Source organism: Lissotriton vulgaris, chromosome 1_1 (assembly GCF_964263255.1).
Source record: "Lissotriton vulgaris chromosome 1_1, aLisVul1.2, whole genome shotgun sequence".
Lineage (NCBI taxonomy): Eukaryota > Metazoa > Chordata > Amphibia > Caudata > Salamandridae > Lissotriton > Lissotriton vulgaris.
Genome location: NC_141685.1, coordinates 2,067,017,770 through 2,067,043,754, shown reverse-complemented (window position 1 = coordinate 2,067,043,754; position 25,985 = coordinate 2,067,017,770). Strand labels below are relative to the sequence as shown.

The 25,985-nt window shown below is 40.5% G+C and overlaps 1 protein-coding gene across 1 annotated transcript in view; it reads left to right on the top strand.

Moving 5' to 3' along the window:
- Positions 1-25,985, top strand: part of PIK3C2G (phosphatidylinositol-4-phosphate 3-kinase catalytic subunit type 2 gamma) — a 1,914,223-nt gene that overhangs the window by 1,157,827 nt on the left and 730,411 nt on the right. The window contains exon 16 of the mRNA XM_086920790.1: positions 12,873-13,061. Within this exon, the coding sequence (XP_086776916.1) occupies positions 12,873-13,061 (189 nt within the window). The remainder of the gene's footprint in view (positions 1-12,872; positions 13,062-25,985) is intronic.

Genomic DNA, 25,985 nt, shown 5'->3' with positions numbered 1-25,985 from the left:
AACAGCAGCCTGTACCCCTATGCTCCTATGCGCCAGGGCAGGAAGCAGAGCAAATTCAACGAGGGCAGTCCGGCTAGTAAGCTAGTGGGCCAGTTTAAGCCCGTACAAATGTTTCCAGGCCAGGCAGATGGTCTCAGGGAGCGTCACACCGCAGGCCGGTCCGATCAAAAAGTGAAGCCGCTGTGCGGCTCAGGGCTGCCCTGCTCCTCGGCTGATCCCTGGTGCATGCCGCAATCTCGGGTACCGCGGCATTCCACGCTCACCAGGACTTATCTGAGCTCTGGGCGCACTGCTGGTGAGGCGATTAGGTCCTCTTGTGTTCTGAGGCCCTCTGGCACAAGTGGACTTCATCCTCCGAGCAGCAGTGCGGCAGGAGCCGCGTTTTCAGAATGGTGCAAAAAGGGGGCATGGCCTCGGACCACCTCTCTGCAATCCAGCTGTGTAGTGCTTACTGGGGTACTTGGTGGGCTAGTTGGCCCCTTGGGACCCTCAGTATTCAAGAGGTCTTAATCCCCCAACTTAGAACGCGCCAGGGAGCGAGTTTGCAGAGTGCTGGGCAAAGGGTGTGTGGCTTGTTATGAGAACTGAGCAATCCGGCTGTGTGGAACTTACTGGAGGTAATAGGACGGGTAGTTGGCCTCCAAGGATTTCCTTAGGGGCCAAGTACCCCTCTTGTTACCTCCAGTAGGATTGCTAAGTCGTCTTCGGAGGCCATGCTCCTTTTCTCCACCACTCTGCAAATGCTCCTCCTGGCAGACTACGGGAAGGGGATGAAGTCCACTTTACTCCTGAGGGACTTTGGGGGCCAAGAAGCCCTTCTGGTACCTCCTGTAAATCCTACGCAGCAGAATTCTTGAGCACTGGTCGGAGGACCAGCACTGTTTCTTCACCACTCTGAAAACGCAACTACTAGTTAAAGAAGTGCTTGCAATGTAATAGGTTTAGCATTTGCGAGAGTTTGAGCTATTGGCGTAGTAAATGTAAACGTTTTTTACTAATGTTTTTTGGAGTCGAGTGGATGTACGTTGTGTGTAGTGGAATTATGTGGATAGAAAGTATGTAGTATTTAGTGTATAGGAATTATGTAGAGTGGGATTATGTGTTATGGAGAGTAATTACGTGGTATTGTAGTCTGTATTGTTGAGTGGTAACTCGTTCTATAGAAGCTCAACTATCAACTTGGTGAGACAAAAAAGAGAAGGAATCACTGACGAGCACATGTGGATCTAGTCAGAGAGATGAGCAGGGCCACTGGAGCAATCAACTGATTGGCTACACCAAGTTTCACACAATTGTACATTTTCCGCATTAGCCACATAATCCATCATCCGTTCCCTAATCTGCAGGTTTAAACCAAAAAAGCCTAGTTTCTAGCTCAAATGGCTCAAACGTTGCCAAAAATGCAGCAACATGTGACTTACAATAGTCACCTGTTAAATATTGCTAAAGGTGGTTATTAAATTGGTATTATTGGTGTGCAGGCCACTCTTGCTTCTGTCTGCTCTTCTCGTGCATCTTTCTGCATTCCTGTTGCTTCCGCACATCTCTTCTACTTTCTGCACCTCTCTTCCCACTTTCTGCTCATCTGTTGCCTCTTTCTGCACCCTTCTTCCCTCTTTCTGCACCTCTTTTGCCTTTTTTCGGTATCCCTCTTGCATCTTTCAGCACCCTTTTTGCCTTTTTCTGCAACTCTGTTACTTCATTTTGTACTTCTCTTCCTTCTTTCTGCACCTATCTTGCTTCTTTCTGCACCTATCTTGCTTCTTTCTGTACTTCTCTTGCTTCTTTTTACACCTCTGTTGCTTCTTTCAGCAATTCACTTGCCTCTTTCTGTACTTCTCTTCCTTCTTTCTGCACCCCTCTGGCCTATTTCTGTACCTCTCTGTGCACCCGTTCTACCTATTTTTGCACCCCTCCTGCCTCTTTTTCCACCTCTGTTGGTTCTTTCTACACTGCTCTTGCTTCTTTCTGCACCTCACTTGTCTCTTTCTGCACCTCACTTGTCTCTTTCTGCACTTCTCTTTCTTCTTTCTGCACCTTTTTTGCATCTTTCTGCTCCTCTGTTGCCTCTTTCTACGCTTCACTTGCTTCTTTCTGTACCTCTCTTGCCCGTTTCAGTACCTCTGTTAATTCTTTCTGTATCCCTCCTGCCTCTTTTTGCACAGCTCTCTTGCCTCTTTCTACACCTCTCTTTCCTCTTGCTGTACCACTCTTCCCTCTTGCTGCACCACTCTTACCTCTTTCTGTACCTCTGTTGCTTCTTTCTGTTCTTCTCTTGCTTCTTTCCGTACCCCTCTTCCTTCTTTCCGTATCCCTCATGCCTCTTTCAGCACCTCTGCTGCTTCTTTCTGTACTCCTCTTCCTTCTTTCTGCTCCCCTCTTGCCTTCTTCTGCACCTCTGTTGCCTCTTTCTGCACTTCTCTTGCTTCTTTATACACCTCTGTTTGATGATTATGCATTTCTGTAAAAGTTTGATGACGTCACTTCGGCGCGCAACGTAAGTGCCCTCGGAAGCGCCTACGTTCGCGCCGCGTAAATGCACCCAGAAGCGCCTACGTTAGCGCCACGTTCGCGCCGCGTAAACGCACCCGGAAGCGCTCTGGAGCGCGCAGCGTAAGCGCGTCGGGTCATGTGACCTTAAAATAACACTTTTCATTGGTTGCTAACAGTTTTTTTTACAAAGAATGAAATCCCCACCCATTTCCTTCACTTCTTCTTTCACTTTTGTGACTGAAAGACCTGCTTTTTGCTCCAGGATATTTCTTGGTTTTACAATGGCTGCCAGACAATCCAGCAGTGAGGATGACCCAGAATTCATTAATGAAGAGCCTCCTCAACGAAAAGTTAGGGAACATTTCATTTGGAAATTTTTTGAAATCCCACCTGGACAAAAAAAGGTAAATGCTCCAAAAGTGAAGTGCAGGATTTGCAAAGAAGAGCTGTCACGAGGTAACCCTTTGAAAAAGTACTCTTTTGGGAACTTCACAATGATCCGGCATGTGCAGAGGAAGCACCCCCAAAATGTTGCCCGGGAAAGTGTCAGGGCTCTGGCACAAGAGGTTCCCAGTGATGGGGCCTCTACATCCACCGGAGGAGCAACTTCTTCTGGGAGGGGGCAATCACAGGAGCAGGTGCCAAACATTCAACCTGCATTTAACCATGGTATCGTCAGATGCAGATACTGCAATCAACTCCTCACCTATGGGGAGCAAAGTGTCCAGCTCATGGTTCGTGCATTGGAGAACCATCACTGCCCTTCCCACCCCTAATTGTTTTTGGTTTTTTTTGCTCCTGTTGAGCAGTTTCCATTCCCTGTTTTTGTTCTTGTTTTGAAAAAAGAAGAAAAACAAAAGTTCTTTTCAGAACTACCTCCAATTCTCATCAAAGAGCTATATTCTTAAAAAAATGAAAAAGAGTAAGTGAAATAGAGTGCATTGATAATTGAAAGGAGAATGAGTAAGAAAGAACAGAAAGGTATGAGAGGTGAAAGGAAGTGAAGTAGGAGGACTGAAAGTGAGTGTTAGGAAAGAAAGTTATGAGAAGAAGTGTGAATATGGGGAATGATGATATTCAATGAAAATGTTGAAAAAGAACAGGAGTGTTGAAGGATAAGAAAAGATGCATTGCTGGAGTTGAAGGTAGAAGGCCTGTCATAAATCACTCTGTAATTGAATTCTACATGCTCTTGACTCCCTCATTCTGCCCAAATGGTCTAAAGGCCGTAACTCTGACACTAACCAATGGTTTAACGATTCTTTGACCGCAATACGTAAATCTTGTGAAAAGCTGGAGCATGCCTTGAGAAAGGACTATCAGCTAGATTCATGAAGCATTTTTGCGGGCGCAAACGGTGCGATTCGCAGAATGCGGCCGTTTGCACCCGCAAAAATGGCATTTGAAATTCATCATTGGGTCATGTACTCGCAATTAGAGAAATCGCAAAAATTGTGATTTCTCAAATTGCGATCGCATTTAAGGAATCTCAATTTGAGATTCCTTAAATGCTATTCATGACCCAATAAAAAATTGCGAATTCGCTATCCTGCTATTTACCGCGAAGTCAGACTTCGTGGTAAATAGCAAAAACTGAGAAAAATGCACTATTGTGCATTTTTCTCAGTTGTATGTTACACACTTACATGTCCTTTGGACATGTGTGTGCGCAACATGAGTCTAATTTACATTTCAGGGGTGCTACAGGGTGTCCTGTGGACACCCCTAGCATCCTTGAAATCGCATCCTTATTTGCGATTAGCAAATTGCTAATCGCAAATAAGGAATAACTCCCCATTCATTCCTATGGGCCCCATAGGATTGAATGGGGAGTTATTCCTTATTTGCGATTAGCAATTTGCTAATCGCAAATAAGGAATGTGTAGGAATCGCAATTTATTTTGCGATTCCTACATGAATCCCGTTTTGCGAATCTGTAATATTGATACCTTATTATTTGCTATTACAGACTCGCAAAACATGCCTTCAGATCGGACTCCTGAGATGAAGCTACCTTAAAATCATTGATCAAATAACCAAGTTTTCAGGAGTTTTCGGAAAATAGTGAGCCGTCTCCATGCCGGGGGTCGGTCTTTCCGTTGTTTGGCAGCCAAATTTCAGATTTGCAGTCTGGATAGCTTGCTGGTCTTTCGAAAAGCCATTAAGACATACCTTTTTCCCGTGGCCTCGCCTCCCTTTTCAATGCTCACTACTCTCAGTGCCGGGTCGCCCAGTTTCTTAGCCTCTATGTTCCTCTGCTGTTAGCGCGGGGTCGCCTCTTCGCTGAGGCAGCAATGGGCTATATAAGTCTAGTTAACAATAACATATGTTCCCTTGAGTAATGAATTGTATAACAAGCAATCTATTTATCGTCAAGGACATGATGTATGTTTCAAAAATCTTGACAAATGACCATGTAATATGTTCCTTTAGGTAATGAAGTGCATTACATAAAATCTATTTGCCCACTTAAGTGTGATGTATAGTTTGTAAGACCATTATTATAGTTTAAATTTATTTGACATGGTCATGAGCTAGATCAGTTGAATGCTTGTATTTTCTAATGTAGCAATAAAGATGGCTGCCATTGTTTACTTTGAGTATTCAAACTTATATACTTTGTACCTTACAGCCTATGGACCATAAAACCCCCTTTTCTCTTCTGTCTACTATTAAGTTAGACTCACCCCTCAATCCTTGTCCTCCCTAAAATTTTTGTGAATTGGAATCTCAACCATTAGATCTACTCATCCAGCTCCTAAATAGCTCTCTTTCCCAAGGCGTGGTCCCAAATCTATGGAAACACGCAATGGTTGAGCCCCTATTACAGAAACCCTATTTAGATACATATACCTGGTCAAACGTTAGGCTGATTTCTCTATTACCTACTCTATCCAAGGTGCTAGAAAAGCATGTGTAAAAACCGCTTCTGTTATTCATGGAGTCAAAATGCCTCCTCCACCACTCTCAATCTGGTTTCGAAGCAGGACACTGTACAGAGTCAGGGCTCCTAGCTGTGAGTAACACATTTAGGCAACAATTGGACAATGGTAGCACTGCTACACTGATCCTTTGGACCTTATGGCAGCCTTTGGCACGGTGAACCACACCACATTGCTTTAAAGACTCGAGGCCACGTCTGTGCAGGGCACAACTTGGTCCTGGTTGAAATCGTATCTGCAGGAATGACTTTTCCAGGTCCACTCTCATGAGCATTGCTCACAGCCACACCATCTATCATCCGGAGTCCTTCAAGGCTCCATATTAAGTCCTACCTTTTGCAATCTCTATGTAAGGCCATTGGTAGACCTTATGGAAAAGTGTGGTCTTACTATTTCGTCATATGCTTATGATACTCTCAATGTCTAGTCCTTGTTCTCCCAAGAAAATAACAGTGCAGGGGCCTTGGACAGCTTTTTTATACAAGTATTCTCATGGATGAATGCTAACTCCCTTAAGTTAAAAGAGCACTAAACTGAGGTGCTGCTGTTGGGTAACCATCCTTATTTCTGGGGTCCTCGTTGATGGCCAGATGTGATGGGTAACTTTCCAGCCCACATATATGAGTCCTGCTCAAAATGTATGCTGTATATATGTTTTGTGTTTGTCTGGACAGCTTTAATCAATGTTTTAATACAATTCAGAGAAGATAAAAGTATATGACTAAAACGTTACTCTAATCTTCATTGTGGTCAGTTTGTTCTGTTTCATATTGGTATAGGTACCACTATCGTTGTACCCTTACAGGTCCTAAATACATTCCTCAATACAACAAGACAACTGCCAATACTGATGATTATTCAACACTTCACTCTTAACAATCCCATGTGACACTCATTGTGATTGAAAAAATAAATCAATGTTTTATTTTTCTCTTTGTATTTTTTTTTATCTTTTTAAAGGAATTATTTCAAAGTAAACCAGTTCATGTTATTATTTCTGTGAATATTTTATACACTTTTTAGAACCACAAGGGACAGTACAACCATATAACACACATTTTTGCAATTAAAAACTACAATACTACATCACATTTCATAATTAAAAGCATTTTACAGGATATGAGCAAACTCAGATTCCATCAAACACTAGCAAAGAAAAGAAAAGAAAAGGAATGAAAGAAACCCAAGGGAAAGGCTAAAAAGTACAACAGAACAATAATATAGGATGCAACACAGACCCAGTAAAAGAGCTGGCCAAACAATTCTGTATTCAGGTCATGAGAAACTCAACTTAATTGATTGTCATAATACACTGTAGACCTGATACGCAAAATGTATCAAGAATACATGTTTGGACACAAGCAACCGGTCAAAGCGTTTGAAACCCCTGTTGTGTTTTAAGAGTTATCTGCAGAACCTTGAAAGTGTGCTAAAAACAAAAGAAAAGGTGCATGTGTTACCATCAACTCAAATCCATCTGCAAGCACTCCAGCATGCCTCAGAATTTTAAAGTTCTACCAATTTACCTTGTATAATCTTTCTTAGCACCAGCTGTGCCACTCGGTGATCTGACACCTACCAACATCAATACAAGTGTCACTATGTAAACCAATAAAATAAGCAAAGAAAAGGGCTTTTAGTTCATATGCCTTCACGTTCACAAAAACAGTAAAGAAAACAACTTCATTTTGACTTACTAGAAAATGGCTACTGGACCTCTAACAAAGTATTTAACAAAGACAACACAGTTTGGCTCAGGCGACCGTCCTTGTATAGAGAGAAGAGGGGAGAGATAAGGAAAGAAAGAAGCGCTTGAGTCAGCTCGAGATAAAATTATGATTGATCAAAAACAAAATATATCTGTACAGAGATGTCAAAATCCGTTCCTCATACCTCAGAAGATTGCTGCTGTGGTTCAAAAGTATGTATGAACAGTGGTCCCAGAAAGTGATAATGCAATACACAAAATTTACATGGATCAAAACACAAATTCAAAACCAGTACAAAGAGTATTTGTTGGACAAATTGTTTTTTCACACTGGGCATCCATCCATTAGTGTCAACATTTACACATTATTGCATACAAAAGTGCCCCTAAAGAGGAACGGGAAAAGGGGAAGAGGAGGTGGGGTAATTGTGGTTCAAGTGAGGTTAAGGAAGTGACTGCAGGATAAAGTGTGCACCGAAACAATAAGTCTTTTAGAAAACATGTGGCTCATTACTCGAGAATATTAATTGCAATTTTATCAAAACAATACGTTGCCATGGTTTCAAACAATAACACAGTATAGAATCTCTGTTGTTCATGCTGGCTTAACAGTTAGATGTTGATGTTTTGACCCCAATAAAACAGTAGGCTGTTATATCCCTTACGCCGGGGTCTTCCTCAGTACAGAAGTGGTGGGAACGGGGGAGGAAGCGACATTGGTAGCCTCTGAACAGAGGCTGCGGACTGAGAAGGGCGCGTAGGCTCCTAATGCGTGAGAGAAAAAAACTGCACTCTATCAAAAGTTAAACATTGGCTGTGTCATGCCGTATTAATCGGCTGTGCTTGATATAGTAAATATAATCTGAGCTACTGAAAATAGTTGGTCAAAATAATATTATATCCAAGTTAATCTGCGCTTTACAGTGCGGGCCAGACTACTCCTGGTTTCTTAACGCCGCTGCTCTGCTGGGAAGTCTCCGTGCGAGATAAGCTTAACTCGCAAGGAGACTAAATAAAAACACAGACAACGCCGTTCAATTTTGTAATATTGTCGCCTGGTTGTCATTTACCATGACATCTTTTGGTATTTGTTCCGTCCCCGAGATTGCTGTTGGCCTCTGCCTAAAAAAGATTGTTGTTGTTTTCTTTTTCCGCCATCAAAAGAAATGTTTCTTTAGAAACAACTTACCCTAATTTTCAAATAGACTTTTATTCAGGTCCTAACTCAGGGAGATTCCTTACTGACTTCCAAGGTTGGTCTAGGAACAAGTTTATCTCCTTTTTGGACACATCTTCATCTTCAGGTGGTGAGACAGATACCTCAAACGGAAACCAACAGCAAAATCAATGAAAAAATAACAAACAACGACAATCTTTTTAGATAGAGGCCAACAGCAATCTCTAGGGTGGAACAAATACCAAAACCAGTCATGGGAAATGATTACCAGGTGACAATATTACAAAAATTTACGCTGTCATCTATTTTTAACTTATCTGACTGTGTCCTTTCAGATGCAGAAGAATCTATCCTGAAAAAGGGCCTCTACTTTGTCCCACCAGAACCACTGATCTGGTTAAAATGAAAATGGAAATTATTGAGTTTTGTAGAAAATATGGCTTAAGTCCTTTTTCATTGAAAATAACTGTCCAGTTAACATGGAAATTACTGGATTCCATGAAAAATCCACTTTTTGTCCGCCTGCGAATAAAGTACCCAAAGAGATAACAACTTTTGAATATACAGTACTGTCTGCAATCACACAAATAGAAAACAAAAAGTATTTTGTAAAATATAACATCTCAAAAGCTAAAAAAAGAAGCAATCACTACACTAAAATCTGACAGCTCAATATCAATAAAACCGTCGGACAAGGGTGGCATTCAAGGAGAACTCATGTCCATGCTACAGTATGCTTTAGATCTTGGGATCATTATTGGAGCCAATATCAAAATATGTCGATTTTTTTCTTAAATCCCTTTTTGGCGGATGTACCCTCTTATCTACCGAACACAACTGATTTTCTAAACAAAATTCAAACATTGGAATTTTCACCGAAAAACCAATTATTTGTGACCTTAGACGTGGCGTCCTTATACACCCAGATACTGCAAGAGGAAGGACTGAATGCAATTGAAATCTTCCTTGAATAGAGATGTAGACCGGTGAGAGTCCCAAACAAATTTATAATGCAATTGTCCAGTTTTTCCTTACACAAATACTAATTTCAAATTTGAACAGAGCTACTATGAGCTGTCCCTTTGCTCCGGAACAGGCGGTTCTGTTCATGGCACAATATTAAGTGCCGAATGTCTACAATATTAACCCATTTTGGACTCAGATATCGACTTATGTTCAATATATTGATGACATTCTTTTGATTTGGAATAGAACTTTAACTGAACTCACAGCATTCCACAATTGTCTGAATCGATGCACAGCTGACATTCAATTCAGTTCAAACTCCAGTTCCAGCACCATAGCATTTCCTGACGTGGAGGTGTACAGTTCTCATGGCACTTTGATCACTTCATTACATACAAAACCCACTGACAGAAATAAAGCCCTCCATTACAAAAGCCTTCACCCACGCAGTCCAATTGGGCAGTTTTTCAGGGTCAAACGCAACTGTTTAACAAAAGAAAAATACATGTTTCATGCGAACAACCTTTTAGAAACAAGCGATGAAACGGGCATGGTGGACACCGTGGGAAGTTTTGCTGCAGAAAAAGAAGAAAGATCCTATGGATTACATGGTTTGTGTAACTACATTTTGCTCATGCACCAACTTCCTTTAAAGGTTGATTAATCAAAACTGGCACCTAGTACAAAAAGTACATACTTCATGGAGCAAACCATTGTTTGCTTTGTAAAAGGACAAGAGTGTGGGGAATTTAAGCACAAAAACCACTAATTAGGAGCACATTGAGGTCACACCTGAACTTACCTCCGATCACTGGCTATCATAAATGTGGGACGTGTGTATGTTGTTCGTAAACAATTGAAGGTTCTCTTTTTAGCTTCAAGAATATAAAGTGGAAACGCAATGTATTTATTACTGCAAAAGTAAGAATGTAGAATATGGCAGTGTATGCCTATGTCCTAATTTATACATCGGTAAAACCTATCAAGAAGATTGCCAACGCATCACACAGCACATGTCTAGGATTCGAAAACAAGTAGCAAATGCGCCCCTGGTGAACCATTGGATGCTGAGGAATCACAATGTGAATGATTTAAAATGGACCATTCTCTCAAAAATTGAGGGTAACCATTGAGGAGGAGACATGGAAAGGACACTGTTGCAAAGAGAAGCTATGGTAATAGTGAAATTCAATACTGCCGTTGATGGATTAAACAAACTCTCAGAAATTTTTAATCTGTAACATACACCGATAAGACTGCCCATGTGATGAAATCTGTGCACGAATTACATCATTTAGAGGGGTCAAAAAGATACAGATTTTCTTAAAATTGATGAGTGCATAGGTACTCCGGTGTATAAATTTCCAACCCCTCAAAAGAACGTATGGAAAGTCTAAGTCAGAGTAGAGAACATCTTGCATCTATATGGGACTCATATTTTTCATGCTTGCGCAAGTCATCAATTTTCCATCACTACATTATTTTTTGTTCAGGAAGTTTTTTGATGCCTTTCACTTCTTCAACCTCAGGCTTTTAATTAAAATTAATCATCAAGTACAAATAACGATCATGATACTATTCAATTTCCTTTCTAAAAATAAAAAAGAAGTAATGCAGAGTCGAACAATCGGACAATGATGTATACAGTACCCATAATGCGCCACTTTGGTGGTCTTAGGACTTTTACAAAACCGTGCTGCCCTACAACAACATCAGCCAACTGAATCGTAAACACGGTTGTACTATGTTTCACTAATTAGATCGTAGGAAAAATGTTTTGCAACGAAAACTAATAAAGTTGTTTAACCGCTAAAGTCACGTGTCACTGAAACTCTAGTGTCGTCGTATAAATGCGCCGGCTTCTATTACTCCGGTGCTGGCTTCAAGACAGACAGGTGATCGGACGAGATTAAAACTCAAAGCATGAGGTAAATATGGATTGTGTTGCGAGCAGAGTCTTTTTGTGAACAGCAATTCAACACTCTGGGGCGCAATGGTGTTTTGCGACCTTTTACCGCTCTGTTCTTGCAGACTGCGAATCACGCATGGCCGCTTGACAGAGTTGAGGAGTCCGGCATTTTTAATCACAATGGCAATCTTCTGAGGTATGAGGAGCAGATTTTGACATCTCTGTGCAGATATAATTTGGTTTTGATCAATCACAAGTTGACCTCAAGCTGACTCGAGCATGCACTCTCTTTCCTTTTCTCTCCACTCTTCTCTCTAAACAAGGACGGTCACCTTAGCGTGACTGTGTCGTCTTTGTTAAATACATCATTAGAGGTCCAGTAGCCATTTTCTAGTAAGTCAAAATTAGGTTGTTTTCTTCTCTGTTTTTAGTAAACGCGGAGGCTTATTAACTAAAAGCCCTTTTCTCTGTTTATTTCTTGTTTTAGACAGTGACATTTGTATTGACGTTGGTAGTGTGAGAGCACCGAATGGCACAGCTGGTGCCAAGAAAGATTATACAAGGTAAATTAGTAGGACCTTAACATTCTGAGGCATGCTGGAGTGCTTGCAGATAGATTTGAGTTGATGGTAATACATGCACCTTTTTTTTTTAGCTCACTTGCCAGGTCCTGAGGATAGCCCTTAAAACACAACAGGGGTTTGAAACACGTTGACCGGTTGCTTGTGTCCAAACAAGTATTCCTGATAAATTTTGAGTATCAGGTATACAGTGCATTATGACGAACAATGAATTTGAATTTCACATGACCTGAATACAGAACTGTTTGGCCAGCTCTTTCCCTGGGTCTGTGTTACACCCTATATTATTGTTGTGGTGTACCTTTTTAACCTTTCCCTTGGGTTTCTTTCATTCCTTTTCTTTTCTTTTCTAGTGTTTGATGGAATCTGAGCTTGCTCATATCCTGTAAAATGCTTTTAATTATGAAATGTAATTTAGGGTTGTATTTGTAATTGTAAAAAAATGTTGTTATATGGTTGTACTGTCCCTTGTGGTTCTAAAACAGTTTGAAATGTTCATGGAAATAATAGCATGAACTGGTTTACCTTTATATAAATCCTTTCAAAAAGATTTAAAAAAGTGAATAATCAACAGTATTGGTAGTTGTCTTGTTGTATTGATTATAGTTTGGTCCAGCCTTACTGATTAAGGGCCAGAACTCTTTATTGATTAGCATAAATACATTACTAAGCCGCTCTAAATTAAGATCGACTGCTTTTGTGCCATGCTATCAGAGGTTTATGCGGAAGTTAGTTTAGTGACTTTATGGTTCACCCTGACTAGGATTGTGGTTGTTGCTTGCGGAGGGTGTTCAGCCCCTCAATCGAAAACCCAACTTCTCACACTGTAACATTGTAGAATGTGGGGTGGGGCTGTCACTCACGTGGTCATGATGTACCTTCCTCCTCTCAACAATATTAATAATTAACATAGAACTTTAGGCAAGTATGCGTATATGATGTATGTTGTTTGTCATGTGTTCTAGTTATGATCAAAGTTATTTAAAAAATTACCCAGTCTAGAACTCTGAGACTGGTGTCAATAGTAAGTCCTTAATAATTCTCTATCTTTTTATGAACTGGATTTATATCTACCAACTGTATTGTTATTTCACAGACTGTCAGAAGCCGAGAAAGGATTTCTTTGGTTCTATCGCACTGCCTGTAACTCTAAAAACTGCTTCCTTCCACTGGTATTGGGCAGTGCCCCAGGATGGGATCCACACACCGTGTCAGCAATCCATACAGTTATGAGGAATTGGAGATTTTCGAATCCTCTGGATGCACTTGGCCTTTTAACCTCAAGGTATTGTATTGAGAAATTAGGGAAACAATATACATTTTTATGCGTCTTTGATGAATACCTTTACTTAAAATGGCATACCATGAAATTAAATGAAATTAAATGAATGAAATTAAATTAAATAGGGGTTTGATGAAGTGCATGTATGCCAAGAGGTCTTAGCGCTGAAGCTGTCATATCTCGAAATGGAGGGGGTAGATTGAAAATTAGGAGTTGGGCACACAAAATTAAGTTTTCAGCACCTTTCTAAACAGTTGTCTGTTTGTTTGGCATTTCAGATTGAAAGGCAGACTATTCCAAAGTTTAGGGGCTAGGTGGAAGAAACTTCTTCCACCCCACTTTACTGTCTTCACCCCGGGGATGACCAACAACGATGCAGTCGATGATCTAATATTGGGTTGAGGCGTATGCCAACTAATTTGATAGTTGAAATACACAGGTCGTATCCCATAGAGGGTCTTGTGGACAATGCACATGGACATACCGCCTGATTCATGAAGCAAAACTGCACTCGCAAAGGGCAAGATTCTCAGAATCTTGCCTTTTGCGAGTGCAATTTTGGCATTTGGGATTCACAATCCCAAATGCTAAAATCGCTAATGAGGAATTAGCAAATATGCGAGGATTAGCATTTAAGGAATCTCTATTAGAGATTCCTTAAATGCTATTCATGACACTTGCAAAAATTGCGATTTAGCAAAATTGGGCCGCTATTTACCGAGAGGTCAGACCTCTCGGTAAATAGCAAAAACATAGAAAATTGCTTTTAAAAGCATTTTTCTAAGTTGCATGTTGCACACACACATGTCCTTTGGACATGTGTGTGCGCAACACCTGTTCAAATGTGCATTTTAGGGGTGCTACAGGGTGTCCTTTGGACACCCCTGGCACCCTTAAAATCGCTATCTGATTTGCGAGTAGCAAATTGCTACTCGCAAATAAGGGATACTCCCCATTCATTCCTATGGGCCTTTTGGCCCATAGGATTGAATGGGGAGAAATTCCTTTTTTTGCGAGTAGCAAATTGCTACTCGCAAATAGAGAACATGTAGGAATCGCTATTGATTTAGCAATTCCTACATGAATGCCGTTTTGCGTGTCCTCAATAGCGAGTCGCTATGATTCGCTATTAGGGCCACGCAAAACGGCCCGTACATGAATCACGCTGTTAAACTGTACACTTGCTTGGACAGGCAGCCATTGCAGCTCTCGGATCCTTTGGACACTGAGCTACATTTGGGTAGGTTAAGTAACAGTTGTGCTGCCGCATTTTGAAGTGATTGAAGTTTACGTATGGCCCCTTTATTTCCACCTAAGTAAAAGGCATTACAGTAGTCAATCCTTGATAGCACTAGGGTCACGTTCACTGTTTTCCTTTGATCGATCTGAATTAACTGATTTTTCTTATAGTCTTCAGGGTGTAATAACAGGAAGATGTAATAGAGTTGACCTGGTTTGACAAGGAAAATGGATCATCCAGAATGATGCCTAGAAATGTTACCTTCTTTACAGGGTATCTTGCCCCCTCAGGCCACCAAGCTGTATTCCAGAGGGCAGTGTTTTTTCAAAACAGTAGCACTTCAGTTTAATCGGTGTTCAATTTCAAACAGTTATCACTCATCTACCACATTATATGGACCATACAGTTGTTAAATTTTTGCCACGTCACCAGGGTTTGATGATAGAGACAACACTATTTGTGTGTCGTCTGCATAACAAATAGTGGAGAAACAGTGGGAGCAGAGGGGTTTAACGAGAGGGGTCACATAGGCATTGAACAGGGACAGGGACAGCAAAGACCCCTGGGTCACTCCACATGGCAAAGGCGTACAGACGTGATTTGTCCCCACCCATCGTGACAGTTTGTTCTCTGTTTGATAAGAATGATTTTAATAGTTTGGATATTTTATTAATTTGTGGTATCTAATCACACTTTAGCCTCATAGCACTTTATTTCATGAATTATGTTCATTGTAGGGTTGTTTTCGCTTGGCTTGTTCTAATCACTTGCATATCCTGTGTACATTCATTGGGCTCCTGTGGTGTCAACATAGTCTGTACTAGGACGTGTATTACAATGCTGTTTTTCAAAAACGTCCACCAGTCCCCACTATATGTAAACAAACTTGTCAGATTCCTTGATATCCTGTTTCCAGATGATCTTCTATCTTATATAAAATCTCAGGCATCTGTTAATATGTAAGTTATTGAGTCAGTACACCTTACGAACAGCAGGTAAGTCACCTTTTATATAGTCATGAGGTATTATTACAGTACACATATCTCCAACTGATCAGCTCAGAAGATTAAACTAATGTTTAATGTTGGATGGATCACTTTGCGGACAAATAATGTTGTGTTCTGTCAGATGTGTGTCCTGTCTTAACACCAATGGGCCTACCAGATACAGTGAATAGGGAATAGTGATGTTTGAAAAGTTGGGGTATATTCTAAATTATATATATATCATTGCTTCAAACACCTATGTCTGCACATTCATGGACGGGAGCTATAATCGTGGAAGTGTACCCACAAAATCAATCAAGGTTCCTTTTCTTTCTTTCTCTGTTGTCAAAGAAAAAAGCACTCATGGGGCGGTTGTAATCGTTTATTCACAACGTATGCATACGCAACAGACAAGTTTCAGCTAACACCTTTGTCGATGTTGTCTGACATTCCAGAAGTGGCTATTTTTTAAAGCAATCACGTCATGCAATAGACATTGAAGACAGACATCGTTATTACATTTCAAAAGGAACCGCCATCTTGGTATTACTTACACAACAATATATTATGAAGCTCACATTGGCATAAGTGTTATTCGAGTACTTGGATTCCTAAATATTTTGTTTGAGATATAAATCTCTCATTAGTAATGCAAAAACGTCCTTTTTTTTGGCAAAAAAATTCTTAACAACATCCAACCCTATATCTGCACCTTTCATTGTCATCAATAAAATCTTTGCAAAACCAAACTAATTTCATCGTATATCAGCATTAGTGTAACGCCAATGGATGATATCTAGCAGTGTATCTGCATGTTTCATTGTATTCAATGTACATACAATTTGTCAAAATTTCATGTCTGGACATTTCATTCATCAATCTGATGTTCAATCAGCTAGATGAACTCCTAATTCATCCCCACTGTTCATCCCTTGGAGGCCTTTGCTTGCAGATCAATAATATATTGTGATTCTAATCTACAGAGTCTCAAAATCCTGTCACCTCCCCTTATGTTCACCAGTACATGATCAATGCCATAGTGTCACAACAGATTCCTGTTGCTCTGATGTTTTTGTTCAGTGTCTGAGTATGAGGTATATTTCTTTGCTATGGCTCTCATATGTTCTAAAATGCTGGTCTTAGTTGGGTGAATTGTATGACCTATATATTGTAGCACCCATGTGCAAAATAGACAGAATATGCTGTATTACAAGTCAGGAATTTAGTTTTCATTCTGCGTCCCTTCAAGCCTAGTGTCTTTATAGAATACTGTCTTCTTGCTATTAACGCATGCCTTGTACTTCCCACAAGGAAATAAGCCTTCCAATTATTTAAGAGTAGCAGACTTCTGAATTTTATTCTCCAAGTGGCTGTGCACTAACATGTCTCTTAGCGCCCTTGCTTTCCTAAAGGTAACCAGGGGTGCTGATTTTTTGTCCGGACCAATGACCACATCTGTTTTCAGGGTGGGCCAATTTTTCTGTGATATATTCCTTAGGTCATTGGCATTCTCTGAAAAGGTTGTGACCATTCTAAACTTTCCAGTTTCTTTTCTGTCCTTGCCTTTCTCTATGAGTAGCTGTGTTCTAGGAATTGAATCTACTTTCTTTAAAGTGTTGTCCAATAGCTGTTTACCATAGAGTTGTGCGATAAACCTTGCAGTATTTTCACTTGCTGCCACATGGAAATCACAGTTCCTAGTGCTATTTCTTTTCAGTCTAAGGAATTCACCATAAGGTATGCTGTTAATAAATTTCGGTGGATGGCTGCTCATGGCATGAAGTGTGGAATTTACTGCCGTCATCTTCTTGTACAGAGCTTTACTTAATTTACCCTCTGATACAAATACCTTAAGATCAAGGAAATTTACTGTTGTTGAACTCACTTCCCCTGTGAACTGTACGTTCACTTTGTTGTTATTCAAATGTTTCATAAAGTCCCATGCTGACTCTTGGGGGCCTTTCCACACCAAAAATAAGTCCTTTATATACCTGTACCAAGATGCTACATTCTCCATCCAAACAGCATTTTCAGACAACCATGCCACCTGCTACTCCCACCAGCCCACAAATAAATTTGTGTAGCTGGGGTTGAAGCAGCTGCCCATGACGGTTCCCAAAATAGCCTGTAATAATCATTTTGAAATAGAAAAGTTCTGTGATTTCCAATAGCATTATATCATTTTCTGCAAATTGTTATTTTGGTTTATTTAAAAATTACTGGGCTATGCTAGTGTATAGACTTGCTATGTCTAGTACTATCAATTGGTACGAAGGTTCCCATTTAAATTTTTCTACATGGCACAAAAAGTCCTTAGTGTCCTTAATATAGGATGTCAGTTCTATCACAAATTGAAACAAAAAATAGTCTATGTATATCAAGAGATGTTCAGTCAGACTTCCTTGCGATGAAATAATCGGTCTCTTAGTCTCCATGGGGAGGGGGGGTATTGGGGGGGTTTCGGTGTTGTGCATCTTTATGATTTTTTTGGTAAATGATAAAAAGTGGGTGTTGATGGATTCAGACAGCGGAGAAACAGATATTCATCAGTTTCTAACATGTTTTTTTCATACCCACATCGTATCAGAGAATGATATTTAGTTATACTGTTGTTGTAACTTTCTTTTCTTACTTTACTGTAAAATTTGGTATCCGATAATTGTCTCTGCACTTCAGGATGGAATCATCCTTCTGTAAACTTTCCAAAGCTTGTTGCTGCTCTATCGTGATGTTGCAGATAGTTTTGCGATGATTGTTCCTAAATAAAGAAGGTCTTTATTTACTGCTTCTTCCAATATATCATTTGCATCCCTTGGCATTTGGGGTAGGAACTGTGATGTGGCACTCTTTTATTCAATTCCTAATATAGATGTTCTCTGTGCAATGTCAGGAGTAATATCCACCTCGTTCCCGTCCCCTGTTTGCAAGCTTTCAATGGCTTCCAAAGTTGTTAAGTCAACCCCTGTCAGGATGTCAGCAGGACCTGTGGGTGTTAAACAAAATTGGCAACCAAATTGTAACCAACATAAATTATATCCATTTGTCTAGAAAACAGAGTGGTAACTTAAACGTTGTAAGCTCTGCCCTTATCATGTGTGGGCAGTTCTATCTACTGTTTTATTCTTTTTTACATGCTGTCAATCCCAAAAAGGTATGTTAGAATGTTGTGAATTAATCCGGAACTGTAAAATTTCTAGAATGATGAGAAAGTAGTAAGCCGGAGACAATAGAAGATGGTTTTCTGGCACTACCACTTTTTGTAAAACATTTTCAAGTCAATTCACTTTTTTTAAAACCACAAATTACACTTGATAATTACAAATGATAACCTGATTTCAACCACTCTTTGCTCATATGTATGGTTCATTTTTGCCCCTTGTGCATTTTTCCATACAAAATGTCTTATTGATATTCTACAACATATCAAGTATCCTATAACAAACATCCCCCTCCATCACACTTTATCCCCCACCCCCTTCTCCTTTTAGTTGTATTCTAATGTACTGGCTTAATTACCCCTATGGGTTTAAAGAACTGGACGCATACAATGTAATTATTGAAATTTGGTGACATGTTTTACTGAGGTTCTCTGTGTTCACTCCAAGGAAAGCTTAAGTTTACAGCACCACAGTGTTTCTTTTAAGTAACAACTTTTCAGATTGCATGATAAGAATAAAGTTACTTTTTTAAATAAGCTCATAGAAAAGTGTTGCCACCAAAGAAGGGAAATTGTTCAACATGAAATGGAGAAACAATGCTGTAATAGGACTGGCATAGTTCTTGGGAAACCTAGTGTTGCTCCAGCCTAAAGTAATTATCTTTTGGAAATCAGTCTTTATAAAATGTTACCATCCTTTCTGAATTTGAAGTTATCGCCTGTGAGCCAGCTATTGATGCTGGTACTTGGGATGTCAGCGGTCCTGGGGCGAGGGACTAGTGCCGTATTTATATTTTGGTTGTAACACGTTTAAAGTGTTAACACATCAAAATGCGAGGTTGGCACATATAGAAAATTGTCATTACAGACATACCAAAGCTAACATGATAGGATCTGTTTATTTGGTGTGAGTGGCTGGGAAGACCTCACTAATTAAATTAAAAATATATAATTTTTAGATTGGTGATAAACCTGTCGAGATGTTTCAATAGAATATTTTGCTGTTTTCAATTGTATATTATTTCATTACTCTTTTTAAGTTTTAGTCTAGGCCAAATAAAAAAGAAACACTTGTTCGACTCATCTGACTTTTACAAATGTATATTTTCAGATTAAGCTTTTGACCACATTAATATAAATATACTATGGCAAAAGCTGCAAAAATTGAAAATTACACCACTACTTTTAAAACCGGTAATCTTCCTACACTCCAATACGTGGGTGCAAGTAAAATTAGGCGCAGGAGACTACTTAACAAAAAAGATCCCTATGACCTCAGGACTAAGGCAGGGATGCGTGCTAGCACCAATAATCGTCAATCTTTTTATGGCAGATTTATCAGACAGGCTTCATGCATGCAACTCATATGCCCTGAAGCTGAGAGGGTTGACCTTATCAAATCTTTTTTTACGCGGATGATCTTGTGCTCATTAGCCAGACCCCAATCGGCCTACAACGCTTGCTCGATGCAACATCTTGCTACTCAGAAGTTAATGGACTAAGCATTAACCAAGGAAAAACAAAGGTCATGTGCGTGAATACAGGAGCAAAGTCATTCTATCTCTGGGTCCTGGCAACTCACCAGCTGGAAATTGTACAAGAGTATAAAAATCATTATTAACAGCAAAGGGAATTTCTCCGCCCAACGCGAGGCAATAAAAGAGAGGCGATAGCAACAGCCATGGCACTAAGAAATCTGAAAGATATGATCTCTGGAAAAAGTTTCTCCTTGCTGACTCGATGATACAGGCAAAACTTACACCGTCTATCACCTACGGAAGTGCGGCTTTGAGAGGGAGTGATGCAGGAACACTGGACGGCACTATAGCAAGAGCAATACAAATTTGCTGAGATATACATTCCCCGCACAAGTGAGATTAGAGTTTGGGATCCAAAAACAAGCACTGGCCTGCAAAGGAGCATATATCAAAAGCTGGATTAAAATTAGAAAGGGGGACCCAGAAAACCAAAATGCCTACTTATGGAAAGAACTGTAAGCTACGGAGGCAGGCCTAGCTAGACGCTATCTGGAAGACTCTCTTGATCAACTCGATCTACGTGGCCTTTGGGAGACATCAGGGACCTACGTGAGCTTCAAAAACCTAGTCAACAAAACTGTCAAAAGAGAGTCTCCTATACAGGATAAAGCCATTGTGTCGGAGAGAGCACAGGGCTGGTTCACTATTCGGTGCTACACCAAAACTATGCTGCAAACGTACCTTCACATTGGCTCCTCCCCCAATCCATTTAAGAGAAGTTCCTGAAATTTCACCTAGGTATACTGCCATCTGCATTCCACTTACCCCCGTGGCTAGGCCCTCCAATGTCAGCAACCTGCCGACTCTGCAGGGAAGGGAAGGAGGACATTCTGCACCTCCAAACTATTTTCACGGAACTACTAAAGCAGCGTCGAGAATTACTTAGACCACTGTTCAACTGAAAAAACATACAGTTCTGCAGACAAGAAGTGATAACAAGCTTCTCTAGAGAGGACGTCCAGCTGAGTTGCCGTCTGGTAACATTTCTCACAATAGTGGACACAAAGATAAAAGATAAGCAACCAATAAACGAAAACACAATGGCATGAACACATTAACTTAAAGACGACCTAGGGTGGATGAGCCTCTTATCAAAACTGTAGAAGAAGAGCCGTCCGAGGTATAAATTAAATGTTACTGCTGCGATTGCTTTTTAATTGTATGAGATGGCTCTTGAAATCCCGCGAATGACAATTTTTGCACATAATACAAGCCCATGTTGGCCTCTCCAGCATGAGACTCTGAACAAAAATACCCAAGTGATGCTTATCTTTACATTTTAACCTAATTCTATTGATTTCCCAAGTGAAAGTATGTTAATGTAAAATTGCACAATTTGACTCTTTTGCTTATTTATTCTACATTTTAGGTAAAATATTGCAACGGATTTAATTAATCATACAAGTAAAGACAGTCATTCATTCTACATGATAGGATCTGTTTTTTCGCTATGAGTGGCCGAGAAGACCCCACTTAATAAATTACAAATATATAATTTTTTTTAGATTGGTGTTAAACCTGTCGAGGTGTTTTAATAGAATATTGTGCTGTTTGTTTGCAATCGTATCTTATTTCATTACTATTTTTAAGTTTAAGTCTTGGCAAAATAAAACAGAAACCTGTTCGACTCGTCTGATTTTTACAAACTTATATTTTCAGATCTAATTTCATCATTAGAGACTGCAAAACCAGCACACAGTATTTCTGCATTCAGATTATAACAGAAATGTCAGTTCATTGTGGTTGTGATTTCAGTCTTTATATTGCCAAGCATTATTGTGTCATCTCGGTTATTAAGAGGTTAGTAAGGGCAGAGTGGCACAGGAAGTGGGCTCTGTGGGAAATTCCACGATGGGTAGTAGATGGGGCACATTTTCTAGGAAGCCAAAATGTTCTGCTTTCATTTAAAGTTGTACAACTTTCAAGCAGGAGGTTAGATGTGACTGAAATAAAATGAACGTTACAAGGTCTGCAGTGGTATTTTTATGTTGCAGGGATGCTAATGACTAATTTAAGCCCAGTTGCTGTGCCTTGATATGCTTTAAGCCTTTTGCTGGTGGGATGAAGATTACTTAAAATAAGGTGGCTTACTGGAAAATGATTGGAGCCCTAGACCTCATAAATAGACACAGAATTGTTTGCTTAAAATCCGCCAGCTGCGTTCAAACACACAGGCAAGTCCTTGGTCTGTGATTGAGGAGAAATTATTAACTCTATGTTGATAGCATTAATGAGGAGCTCTTTCTGTAGCAGAATTGTGGCTGTGCAGTGAGATTCGACTTTGGCCAGAGCTGTTGCAATGCTGATATTCAGAAGAAGGGCTAGATCACAAAACAGTTTTGACTGGCTCTATTGTATGGTCATGGAATCAAGGGAGTGGTTGTCACACATATCTTTAACCAGCATATTATGAAAACAAGATAATGATGATGGTGATGTGGCACAATAATGTTTTTCTGTATTCATTGTACAGCATTTTGTTATGGTAGTGATGCCTTTTTTCTGTTTTTTGTGCTGTATGTGGTTTGGTTTTGTTTTAAACAGTGTTTTGCGTTTTCTTCCTTTATCTTACTTTGTGAATATTATTCAGCTATGTTATGTTGTTTACTTTAGATATCTAATACTGCTTACATTATTTTTATCTAGTGTTGAGATCTAACTTTGCACACCTAAGAGAAAATGAAGCTTTTTGCAAACACTTATTGTGATGTGAAATGATTTTGTCATACGAAATTTAACAGAACAATCATTAGGTACAGAATGATTAGTGTAAGAAATTGGGTTACTGGTTGACTGGGGTGTAGGCCCAAGCAGCCACCGCAATCCTTATCAGAGTAAGGGACAAGCAACCCCCAAATTGACCTGTACTCCCTCCCTTTGGTAGCTTGGCACAGAGCAATCAGGCTTAACTCAGAGGCAATGTGTAAAGTACTTGTGCAACACTTCAAACAGCAAAAATGGAGAATCACACTGCAAATGGAGCCCACAATAGGTTTAGAAAAGTAGAGTAAGTTTTAATAAATTAAACAATACTAAATTGACAAAAATTCAATCAGTAGAACCAGAATTATGGGTTTTAAATATTTCAGTGAAAATAGCACCGAATAGTGCAAAGCGCCAACTGTGGATATCTGGTCACGCCAGACTGGGACAAAGTCACAAGTTCAGGCGGGGTTGGCTACAGGGACCCATTTAGGCTTCTGAATAAAGTACCTTAACCCCTTCGATGCTGATGACGAGCTCAGCTCGTCATCACCCACGGGTGGCGTGTGCTGATGACGAGCTGAGCTCGTCATGTATCGCGGTAATTTTAAAATTGCCGCACAGCGCAAAAATCGCGGCAGCAGCGATGCGGTTAAAATCTGTGTCAGAAATGTGCCGCATAGCCAAAAGGATCTACTGGTTCTGAGATACGCACAAGGCTGCAGTGTGAGACCCTGTGCTGTCAAAGAGGGCTTGCAATGCCAAGTATGGCGTTGAGGGTGTGGCACGCAGTCGGGCCCATGCATCGATTCCAAAGAGCTGTGAAGCTGAGTTGCAGAGTCCAGTGGAGTTGTCAGACTGCTGTTGAAGGGAGATGTGAGGGCCCGTGCTGAGGCTGCAGCCCGCAGTCGGAGTGATGCATTGGGTCAGAGAACTGTGGCGGCGATGTTGAACTTTGCGACGTGTTCATACCATGGAGTGGCCACGATGTGTCAGTAATGCTTAGGAATGCGCCACACAGCAGAGGAGATGCATCAGTTCTTCTGGATTCACAGGAACTGGCGAGCACCTCAGGCCCACTTCCAAGGATCCAGGACTGGGGTGGCACAAATTGGCAGGATAGACTCGATAATCGCAAAGTACAGATGCGGATGCAAGGTTTTTAGAAGCCTGTTATGTCCCTGAGGCTTCAAATCCCATGTAATAACTGGATAGGAATTTTGAGGCACCGTGCATGTAGTGTGGGTTTGCCTATGTTCATTGCCCTGCACCAGCAATATGGGATGCTGCCTCTTCTGCTAGCACTTATTACTCTCATGCACCTTTGTTGTGATAGCAAAGGGAGCCTGATGGGCACTACAATAACTAAGTATGGTGCATCCTACCATTCTATGCCCAGATGGATCCATCAGTATCATGTACTTGATGTGAGCATGCTGATGACTAGCCTTCTCAGGTGTTACAGAATGGTTTCTGTGCCTACATGTTGACCTACAGTACTGCCACGTCTTGAAAACTGATCAGTGACTGGCCAGCTGCCATGTGGGTCTAATGGTAACTATGCCCCCGGACAAAATGAGTAGGCCAAAATTGCTTCAGGGTCGGCTAGCCTGCAGGATTCTGTGGCACTGGCTGCTGAGGGCCCGAGGTGCTTAATCCAGTGCAGGGTGCTGTGTCAGAAGGCGGTCACAGCTGCTCCCATGAAGCAGTAGTGGGGTGGGGAGAGGGTGGAGAGGGGGGTGGTTAAAAAATAAATAAATATAATCACTTACAGGAAGCACTTAGGTTCCCCAAGGCAATCACAATGCTGCAATGCAGCACTGTGATTGGTCAGAGCGCCGTGGTCTGGCACTCAGATTGGGAATGGGCGCCTGGGGATGTTCTCCACTGAGACTGTAAAGCAGCCTGTGTGCAGAACATGTAATGTACACATGAATGTTTGGCCAGCCCCAAGGGGCCAGCCAAACATTCATGCGCATTTTGGAGGGTGCCACCAGTCCTCCCCGCTGCTGTGCCTGCTTAGCCCAGCCCAACAAAACTGCCTTGGCAAAGAAAATTAAAATGATAATAGCATTGCGTTATTATCATTTTATTTTTCCTTTTTTTGATGTGCTGAAAGAGAAGGAGCCGCCTCTGTCAGAAGGTACTCCACTGCTAGATAAGCACGATGCTATTGTCACGGCTATTAAGGTCACCCTTAAGGCTCTTGAATTTCAATTTCAATTTTCAATTAAAAAAAATCTTTATTTCGGCCAATTTGGCCATAAAAGAGTACAGAATAAAACATGAAAGGAATAAAAGATAAAAATTACTATAGAATTCATTTACATGCACATGGCAGAATTTCATACAGACAGATTACCATCTCATTTTAAGATATTAAAAATAACAATAAATTCAGAACAATCAATTCATGACATTAGAGCTAACAATCAATATCAATTAGTTGTTGCCGCTTGCACCACATAGCTAGCAAAAATTTAGAACGTGCAAAGACAACAGGACTCGATGTATTAGTTTTAAAAATTCTAAAAGCATTTAAACAATGTTTAAAACCTAAATTTCTGCACAGTGGTAGCAGCCAATATTTTCTTGATTTGGTGTAAGCTGGACAGAAGAAGAGCACATGAAGCTTATCCTCTGTATCACAGCTACAACCAGGGCAGAACTTATTAGAAGAGGTTGACCACATGCATGTTAAGACTTTGAGAGGTAAAGTGCCATGTCGCCATTGTATAAAAAGTTTCCTCGCTAAAATCAGGAAGATGACATCCATGAAGTCCTCAAAATAATAAGAATTTTTGAATTCTTAAAAAGAATTGGTCAGGGTATCGGGATTAGGGAAAGAAATTAGGTATTCCAACTTTTTTTCTTTATAAATTTTAGTAAACATTTTGCGGGATATCTGACCACAGGCCCTATCCGGATTTTCCTACATAGATTGCAGTCCTCTACTTAACAGTTCATGCTTGATGAACGACAGCCAGGGAATTTTGCCTACGCAATTATAACTAAGAATCTGTTTGAGTTCTTCCCTGTAGTTTAAAAGATCTAGGGTAGACCATAATCTATGCCAGAACCTAAGGGGCTTTACAGTTAGCTTGTCCAAAATGGGTGACAGTCCAAAGTCTAGCCTCAACGGTGTTAGGGGGGTGCTCTGAGGAAGCGATAATAGTCGCCGTAAAAATTTAGACTCAGTTTTAACGATTTCAGAGGCGTTTGAATGACCCCAGAGTTCCCCCCAATAAAGAGAGGCTGCCCTTGCTTGGGTCTTATAGACCTCCAGGGCAGGGCTCACTGGCC